The sequence below is a fragment of the Puma concolor genome, chromosome B1, assembly GCF_028749965.1.
Source record: "Puma concolor isolate L17-30 chromosome B1, mPumCon1.1.hap2, whole genome shotgun sequence".
NCBI lineage: Eukaryota > Metazoa > Chordata > Mammalia > Carnivora > Felidae > Puma > Puma concolor.
The window spans coordinates 201,100,414-201,110,570 of NC_141670.1; the positions used below are offsets into that span (position 1 = coordinate 201,100,414).

General features: G+C 50.1%; 1 protein-coding gene across 2 annotated transcripts in view; it reads left to right on the plus strand.

The window, feature by feature from the left end:
* Positions 1 to 5,649, plus strand: part of SLC2A9 (solute carrier family 2 member 9) — a 262,594-nt gene extending 256,945 nt beyond the window's left edge. Inside the window, exon 10 of one of the 2 annotated variants that reach the window (XR_015250599.1) lies at positions 4,667 to 5,649. Coding sequence is in view for 1 of the 2 variants with exons in the window: in XM_086705449.1 (XP_086561575.1) it covers positions 4,667 to 4,690 (24 nt within the window). In the remaining variant the exon portion in view is untranslated. The remainder of the gene's footprint in view (positions 1 to 4,666) is intronic. The other variant, XM_086705449.1, reaches the window with a different exon arrangement.
* The last annotated feature ends 4,508 nt before the right edge of the window (positions 5,650 to 10,157 follow it).

The following is a 10,157-nucleotide window of genomic DNA, read 5'->3' on the forward strand; positions in this document are numbered from 1 at the left end:
AAAACTCTAACCAGGGAATATCATATTCTCCACCTCCTCAATCAAAGAAAACCAGTCGTCCTCGCTTCGGGGAAGAGTGAGTATAAAACGATGAAGGCAGAGAAGTTTCTATTTAAGGGACTCGAGGAGAAAGATAATGGCTGGCCCCATACGCAGTGTCAGATGGAGACGAAGTCTTGCAAAGGACTCCTCCTCCATAGGGCTAGAGACGTCCATGATCCAGCTTCCATAGCCAGAGTGAGTGCAGACAGGAAAGGGAACTCCAGGTGTGGGCCTCTGAGAAGGAGGTGGCAAGTGAACCTCTAATTCTCATCCCCAACTGGTCCTACAGTTCAGGAAACTTTGTAAGTAATGCAGCATTGAAAGACTGCCATTCACACTGAGTTTCTGCCCAAGGAGTCATTGGTCAGTCCAACAATGTGATGCAATTGCCCAGCCAATCACCAGCAAGCAAGGACAGAAAGGCAAAGTCTGTGATTGGCCAGGCTTGGCTTCCTGCAGCAGCGATTGGCTGCTTTGCTCATTGCTTTGGAGGGAGTCACCCACTGGGCCCTAGTTCAGGGAGCTGGGATTACCCAGAAGCACAGGACCTAGTGGGGGAAAAAACTCCCTGCTTTTTATTGTCTAATGCAACTGAGAGGTGTTTGCACTGAGAGCTAGGGAGGTTTTCCTAATAACAAGGGTTCACTCGTCGAGAAAGAGGACACAGGGTAGGCACTCCATCCTAAACATTAGCAGTCACAATCCTGAAATGATTACTTATCAGCCGGTGTTTATCTTTAAAATAGGAATAACTGTTCCAGGAGAGCAGGGGGCATGTCTGCTGGACTCCAGCTAACATAGTTCTGGGCACATAGTAGGTACACAATAAACATTGGTTGAATGAATGGGTAGTGTGGCAGGGAGAAAAATGGCCCCCAAGATGTTGAAGGCCTGATCCCCAAAACCTGTGAATATGTTGCTTTAGGTGGCAAGAGAGACGTTGCTGCTGTGATTAAGTTAAGGATCTTGAGATGGGGAGATTCACATGGATTATCCAGCAAGCCCAGTGCAACCAATCCTCCTAAGAGGAGGTAAGAGGGTCAGACTCAGAGAAGGACATGTGACATCAGAAGCAGTGGGGGAGGGAGAAAAGAGGGGGGAAGGGAGAGGGAGAAGGGAGGAGGGATGGAGAGATTGGAAGATGCTGCACTGCCAGCATCTTGAATTTGCCGTTTCTTTTTTTTTTATGTTTATTTATTTCTGAGACAGAAAGAGACAGTGGGAGTGGAGAAGGGGCAGGGAGAGGGGGACAAAGAACCCCAGGCAGACTCCAGGCTCCGAGCTGTCAGCACAGAGCCTGATGCAGGGCTTGAGCCCATGAACTGCGAGATCATGACACTTGACTGACTGAGCTACCCAGGCGTCCCTTGAATTTATCATCCTGACCCTTAGGATTGTAAGAGAATAAATTTGTGTGGCATTCTGGCGCCAAGGTTGTGGAGGTTTTTACGGCAGCAGGAGACTAATGCAGGCAGCGGAGGGCAGTTGTCCCCACAGCAAGGCAGGAGTAAACCGGGCACAAGATGCCTCCCTGGCACGTGAGAGGAAGGTAGTAGAAAGTTTTTATATTCATGTTTCATTTCGAAGTGAATACTCCTGGACTCATTTTCTATGATTCAAACACTGTCCCAACCCAGGCCCGCCATTCCTCAGGCGTCACATCGTGTTTCTCCTCACAGACATCTTGAAGACCTTCTCTCTGCCTCCTTCCCCCAGACCCTCCAGAGTGCTGACTTGGGACCTCACATGTCTAGCACCTTGTGACCTCCTCCTGGTGCTTAGTGGGTACCAGAGAAGTTGCCTTTATTGCAGGGAAGAGCAGATGAAAGAATGTGGCTGTCGTGACAGCAGCAGGGGCCGCCCGCCTTGGGCCCCAACATTGACACCACCCCCCAAGGGTGCAGGGTGGTGAGCAGTAAGGACCCTGGGCTGCACCTTGTGGAACAGAACTGTCAGGACAACTCTGAATTGCCCAGCAATGGCCTTTGCTTAGGGGTCAAAATGTCCATGTTATTTAAATTACTCTCACGTTGAGTTTCTCTTACTCCCGACTAACCCTAAACTCCATTCACAGAGGTCGCATCACAAGATCTGAAGGCAAGTGAGAACATACTAAGCAAATCCAACCTTTAGACACTCAGTGGGTTGTTCCTCTGGGGCACAGGGACCCCCAGTTTAGGGGAGCGTGGATTGACATCCACGGATTCTCTGGTGACATAGCTTCATGGTGGTCTTGAAGCTGGCCATGGTGCTGACCTGGGTTTTCTGATTTATCTTCCTCTCAACTTTGCAAACTGATTTCACATTATTGCCTACGGTACTGGAGGTTACCTGAGAAGTAAATACTGGATTCACTTCATCCAATTCAAGCCCTGTTCTTCAGGCTCCTAGTCCGGCCAAGTTTAGTGCTCTTGCTGCTGCCCTCCGGGACTTCAGAAACCTGGCCCCAGCCCTTGTCTCCAGATCAATGACTCTGCAGGTACCATCCCTTCCACTGTGACAGTTGGACACCTACCGACCTGTGGTCAGTTGCAACCCTGACGGCCCTGGTGAATCACGCCTCCCTGGCTGCCTGTCCTTGCGTGATCCCCAACCGTGCTGAGTCTGGACGTGGCCACGCAACTCTCTTTGGCCACAGAGACATCAGAAAAATATGACGCAGTGCTCTCAGTCTTTCCCTCTTGGAGTTTTAATGTCACCATACGAGGGAGCCCAATCTAGCCTCTTTGAGGATGCAAGGGCCATGTGACAGAGGGGCCCAGCTATCTCCACTGTGCTGAGCCCTGATCCAGTGACTCTGCGGCTGAATGCAGCTGTATGGGTGAGTCCAGGAGAACGCAGCAGAAGAATCCCTGAGCCATTCACAGAATCACAAGGAATAATAGGTGGCTGTTGCAATAAACTGCCAAGTTTTGGCATGGTTTGTTAAAGCACACGTAGATAGCTGATACAGACCCCATTACCTTCGGTTATGTTTTCTCATTATCCACTGGGTTTTGTGGCACTGCTAAGCGTGCACACACAAACAAGAACAGAATTTGTGTTCTCTGGGGTAAAGTCTAGTTCATTCATCCCACAAACGTTTGCTGAGCACCTACTATGCATCGATGCCAGGTGCTGGGGATAACAACTGGATGAAACCAATCTCTTCCTTCAAGAGGCTGAGAAAATGTTGGGGAAAACAAACCACTGGGAATCAGCACCCTCTCTGGTCCCTCTCTGTAGAATGCCTTCCTCTTTCTCCTCACCTGGGTGACTTCTACTCATCCTGAAAGACTGTGCGAGGCCCTCCTGCCTGTAGGAGTGCAGACAACACTGACTCCATCTTTGGGCCCCCACCTTGTTCCTGCCCCCACCTGTTCCTGCCTGCACAATGACCCCTCTCTAGGCCCCTCGGAGGTTAATATGCCCTGACTGGAGTGTGAGGAGGCTTGTTTCGATCTTCCCTAAAGTGGCCCATACGTGGCGGGGACACAGGTGGCCCCACTTTAGTTAACTGCCCTGTGACCTCACTGCTCTGCCCCTCGGTCTATGAAAGCTATGGGTTAGAGGCACCTGGGTGGCTCACTCAGTTAAACATCTGACTCTTGGTTTGGGCTCAGGTCATGATCTGACCGTTGTGAGATTGAGCCCTGCGCGCTGGGCTCCAGACCAAGCATGAACTCTGCCTGGGATTTTCTCCCTCCCTCTGCACCTCCCCCACTCACTCACATGTGTATGCATGCTCTGTCTCTCTCTCAAACATTAAGACAAAAAATGTGTGGGTTAAGGTCTCAACTTTATAGAGAATAGCTGTGTGGCACCTAGATCGTATGCCTCCTGATCCCCCCTGTCTGTAAGTCACCCTGAACTCAACTCTGTAAATGGTACGAAGTGTTTGCTTCATTTCTCTGTCTCAAAGTTCCTGCTCAGTCTGGAGGCTGCTTTCCTGTCTGTCCTCCAGCCTCTAACACCTGCCTCTAGCTCTTCTGGACCAGTCTTCACTGGGTCCTTCTGATTCTCGCAGAAGCCTGTGTTCACCTTTATTGCGGACTGAGCACTGTGTTACCATCGTGGTGATCTTTTCTTACTTGAATGCCTCCCCTCCCAGACTCTGAGATCCTACAAGAAAATGATTCATCTCAAGCCCCCGTGTTCCTGGTAAGGGCTCGTTACACGCTTACTGAACAAATAAATGTCGTGACGAAGCGATGAGAGGAAGAGGATGCCACGGGACCCCCAGCTGCTCCCGAATTGTGAGCCGCATCTCCAGTGTGGTGTTAGGGTTCGATCAGGCTGAGACAGGGCAGGAAGGAGTTGGGAGACAAAGGGGCCGATGGCACGGGAATGGCATATTCAGAGAATAGCCAACTGTTGGTGCAGCCAAACACAGTGGATGTAAGGGCGAGAGTGGGAGACCACCCTGGTCAGTGGTTTGGCTCTAGACTGAAAACTCATGAGTGTGGGACCAACATGACTTCCTAAATATGCCCGGGACCAAACCCACCCCACACCTTCCATGTCTGGCTAAACATCGGTCTATGCAGACAATACCCTGTTCTGACACTATTTCTTACTGGAATAAACGAGGGCACTCGAGGCAGTCAGGTCATTATAATCAGGCTTCTGCCCATTCCCCTTCCAGGGAACATCCATTTGCTGGCTGTGAACCCCAAAGGATGGAGGTCGCGCTGAATGACAGGGGCTCGGCGGCTGTTTCAGACATTTGCGGTAATTTACACGAAGATGTGGATGTAATTATCCTTATCAGAATCGCTTCCCCTGGCCAATTTGTACATTAAGTAAATTTCCTCTCATCAAATCGCAGCATTTGGGGACTGCGGTTTGTCTCCACCAAGAACCAGAGCTGGAAGTAATAAAGGCCAAGGAAATAAAAGACGCTGGGCTCTCAGCAGGACATGTGGGCGGTGAAGACAGAGGCAGTATTTCAGGAGGTGCTCTGGGAGCCCACACCTCCAGCTGCTCCTAGACTCTGTGCCTCTTGAATTTAGAGCAGGCGCTTCTCAGCCGCTCGCCGCCTCACCATGTGGCAAATTGAGGATGTTGCATTCCGTGTGAGCGCTAGGAGCAGAAAAGAGCCTCTGAGAGAAGGTATTTTCAATGATGAGGCACATACTTCAGAAACGGCCTTACAGTTTTATCCTGGGAGTGAAACCAAAAATGAGCAGGACACCCCTGTCAGGTGTCCCACCTGTGTGACCCCCTTGGGCTCTCACGACAAGACAGTGAGGAGGGCTGTGAACGCTCTCATAGTGTCCGTTTCTTTTCTCTGCTTGGAATCTAACACAATTCTAATTAAATAGCCTGGATTGGAGTCTAGGGACACTGGACTCGTCCTACTGGTGGGGTTTTGGAGTGTTGGGGGTCCAGAGCCGACGGCTAAGAAACAATTCTTGGGATGTCTCTGGTGCAGAAAGGTGATTTGAGGGGCGTCTGGGTGGCTCAGTCGGTTGAGTGTCCGACTTCAGCTCAGGTCACGGTCTCACGGTTTGTGGGTTCGAGCCCCATGTCTGGCACTGTGCTGACAGCTCGGAGCCTGGAGCCTGCTTCGGATTCTGCATCTCCCTCTCTCTCTGCCCCTCCCCTGCTCGCACTCTGTCTCTCTGTCTCTCTCTCAAAAATAAAAAACATCAAAAAATTTTCCAAGAGGTGATTTTATTAAAGCACGGGGACGGGACCCGTGGGCAGGAAGAGCCGCCCAGGGACCATGAGGAGAGACTGGTTATATACTTGGGGGTTGGGGGAGGTAAAGGCCATCCAGGAGACGTTTCCAGTGAGATTTTCATATGCTAAAGAAGATCCACAGGATACGGGAGGCCTCCCTAAGGTTATTTTTCCGTCCAGCAAAGCGTTATCATTAAGACCTAGGGAGTTCCTGGAGAAACGTTTTACTCTGCCGGCCTCGAGTGTTTGTCCATGCGCTGCAGGTTAGAAGGAGATTCAGTTCATCTGCCATTTCCTTCTGCCTTTGTTTCCCAGCACTCCCACCTGTGGAACCTCCAGCAGTTACCTGGCTCACAGTAAGGGCTAAATGGAGAGTAGCTGAATGAATAAATTGTGAAGAAGATCATTGTTTTGAAATCGGGAAACTTTGACCGATACGGGAATGAAATTTAAGGATATTCAACACCGCCAGGCCAACAAAGCGCGGCTGACGCCTAACTGCACAGAACATACCCAGCAAACGAATGTCTGTCGGTCCCCCTTTCCCCTGAGGGAGAAGGAATCCTGACCAAACGAACTTCAAACTAGGATAGAAGGTTTTTCATTTGCTAAGCTAGAAGTCCAGGATAGGAAACGATAGGATAAAACAGGCAGAGAGGGAAAGGGTAGGGCCTGAGGTTCCCTGGGTGGGGGAAAAAACACCCATTTTGGAACGATGCTGGGAGTGTCTGACCGCAGCAAACCCCCTCAGGCGTAAGGTTCCTCCTAAGAATGTTACAGACACCACCTACTCCCCCTCAGGTTTCTCTCAGGAATTTGACAAAAGACCTGACTAAAAATAAGTAAACCATAAAACCCACGAACCACGAACCCACTAGTTGACCACAGACCGCCCCTCATACAATGGAAACGAGCCAGTCAGGAATGGACAACTCAGCACCTAAAGTTATCCAGTCAATGAGGGCAGAATCTGAGAAGGAACATGGGAGGCAAGGGAAGGGAAAGGCGGGGGAAGGGGAGGGCTGGCCAGAGCCTTATAAAACAAGAACCCTTGCCTACAGTTGGCGGGCATTCACCTTCGAATGTCCCCTCTCTGTAAAGACAGATTTCCCAGTATTCTTACTATCCAATCTTATACCTGCTGCTCATTTCGTGTCCACCTCTTCGTTCTTTGAAGGGGCGAGACAACGAACCCTGGGTATTGAGATAAAAACTCCTGCAACACCACCAGCTTAAGTCTTGGCTTTCTGTGCTTGAGAATCCCAACATGGCAGCCTCTGCCTGGCACCTTCCCAGCCTGGCCGCCCAGTGGGGTAGGGGATGAAGGGGGAGAGAATCTCTCACCCAGTGCATTACTTCTCTATTGCTATGGAACCAAACTCCCCAAAACTTAGTGGTTTCGCAAGAACAGCCATTTCTCTGCCCACAATTCTGTGGGTCAGCGGATCGGGCAAGGCTCAGCTGGGCAGTCCTTTGGATCCATGTGGTGTCCTCCGGATTCAGTTAGGCATTTGTGGTCACGTGCTGTCAGCTGGAAGCTGGTTGGTCTCAGGTGGCCTCAGGCACATGTCAGAGGCCTCAGCTGGGATGGCCAGAACAGCTGGGATGTCTGAGCCTCTCTCTACAGGGTCTCTCTCTGCATGAAGTATTTCAATCTCAAAGAGGTTCCGGCCTGACTGGCTCACAAAGCGGCAGTGTTCTAAGAGAATGAGAACAGAATCTGCAAGGCTTCTGGAGGCTGAGGCCTGGAACGCAGACATTTCTTCAATTGCTTAAAGTCATGGTGATGAGGGAGCAGAAGGCAAGCGGAAGCCCTGCAAACATCGCTCCTTCCCCTACCCCACCTGCCCGGTGGGCTAAGTAGGACAGTCCTTGGGCACCCCTGGCTACCCTAAAGCTAAAAGAAGAAAACAAAGGGTTAACTGATAGAGATCACAGTCGTGCAGGACAGAGTCTCCATCCGTTTACAAATAGCTTAGTAAATTATAAGGAAAAGGCAATCGTATCAATAACCGAATCTTCAGAAACCTACAGATTGGGTTTCCTGGAGCCCCAACATCACCCTCCCCTCCACAGTGATGTGGGGAACAGAGGCAAGAAGGAAATGGCAGGTAAAATTAAACTTCCTTATAACCTGCAGCCCCTTGACAAATACTTGAGGTAAAGAGAGTATATCCTTTCCCCAGGAAACCCTACTGTCCTAATGTTAATGCCTTACTAGAGGGAAAACAACCTTGGCTTGACCACAGCAATGCCTCCGGTGTCTCCTGAGTCCTCTTTAGCACATGAAAGTCCTTCTGGGGGCCTCCCTTTGACTTTACCTCCCCAACTCCATAGTATATAACCAGCCACCCTTCACACGCCCAGTGTAGCTCTTTCTGCCCATGGACCCTGTCCCCGTGCTCTCATAAAATCACCTTTTTGGGGGGCACCTGGGTAGTTCAGTCTGTTAGGCATCCGACTTCGGCTCAGGTCATGATCTCATGGTCTGTGAGTTCGAGCCCCACATCGGGCTCTGTGCTGACAGCTCGGAGCCTGGAGCCTGCTTCGGATTCTGTGTCTCCCTCTCTCTCTCTGCTCCTCCTCTGCTCACAAGCTGTCTCTCCCTCAAAAGTAAATAAAGATTAAAAAAATTTTTAAATAAAAAAAATAAAATAAAGTCACCTTTTTTTGCACCAAAAGCATCTCAAGAATTCTTTCTTGGCCATCAGCTCTGGGACCCCATCCATGGGACCAGCCCCAATGCAAGGGGAGGGAAAATGGATTCCACCTCTTGATGGGAAGCACAGAAAGTCACATCACAAAGGGACAAATAGGAAGGGAGCGGTTGTTGTGGTGGTCAGTTTTGCAAACAAACCTCCGCTCTCAGTGTCCACGTATCAACCTCACAAAGATACTGCTTCCCTACTCAGGTCACAGGCACATCCCCGCGGCAGTCACGGTGACCCGGGAGGCTGAGTTGTTCATATGCTCACCCCAGAGTGGTGGGCAGGGGAGAGGGCAGGGGTGATGTAATCCGAATCAGGGAGGGAGTCCCCAGCAAAGCAGAAGAGACTGGAAAAATATGTGCAGAAGACAAAACAGGAGCTGGCAAATCCCAAGGTAGCCTCGGTCCATCGTAAGGGGATGATCATCAGCTGTGAGAGCCCGAAAACAAAGCCAGAAGTATCAAAGCCCTCTCAAGCATAAAGATGCTCTGACCCATAGACTCGGCCTGTCCAATCGCTCCTGAGTTTGGAAATGAATGCACGACTCTCAACGCCAGCTGCCAGAAATAACAAATATTTCCATCAGTTAACTGCCGTGCCTCTTTTTTTCTCCCTCCACAATGCCCTGGTGGCCTTCTCATTAGAATGATTTCCAAAGAGCTGTTCAAACCAATTGGAGCCCTGATTTTTCTGAATTCTATATTGCACAGCAAAAAAATGGCAAATTATCATGCATGCCTGGTTTATAGAGCACTCTCTGGCGAGAACAGTAGGAATGTGTCACCCCCACTCCAGCTAATTCTCGGGTACCAAGAAGGTGGCATTTTTAAAGCTAAAAACCAGACAGTGATGAATTTGCAAAGCTCTTATCCCTTGAGACATGTTCCTAAAGGCTTGGAGGTGCCTGAGCTCTGCTGAGTCTCCCCTATCCTTGTCCGCACTTGACCTCAAAAGAAACTAAGGCTTGCCCAAGGTCACGAAACTGTCAACCATAACCCATAAAGTGGCTGCTCCCCACTCATTAATTACCATCCGTTTACCCACTGGACTCTTGCCGTGGTCCTACTATGTGCCCAACAGTGTTTGAGGTGCTGTGGATGGGATGATAAAGAAGAAAATCCCCAGCTATCACGACGTGGACATTCAAGTAGAGGGGATGGAAAATAAGAACGAAACAAATAAATAGGTCAGACACAAAAAGCGAACGGTGATAAATGCAGTGCAAAGTATTAAAACACGGTGTCTGGGTTGTGACTTTAGGTTGGGTGGCCAGAGAATGATGATGTAAGAATAGGACCACACTGTTACCCAGAGATCTCCAACACCCACCTGCAAAATCGGCTGACTGGACAAAATCGTCTCTAGAGTTATCAGCATGTGCGACACATCGTAGGGGCTAAGGACTCGGTGCAGTGGGCAGTTAGCGTTGTACAGGTCGAGATCCGTTAAAACCATTAATGATGGCAGCAATACCTATAATTTAATGAGCTGTGCGGGGTGCCTAAAACGAATTATGTCTCGGGTTCATGATGACTCTGCCAGTGCAGGTGCTGGAAGCAGCCAGTGAGGAAACTGAGGTTCCCCGAGGTTGAGAAATTGATCCCAAGAAAGGTGGGAGAGGGCAGGTCACAGCGTGCAAGCCAGGCTGAAGCCCTGTTTGGAGTTCACCGTGCTGCCCTCTTCCTCTCCCCAGACTTGACCCCCATTTCTTCCTCCTCCCTCCTAAGGACTCTGCTCCCCTCA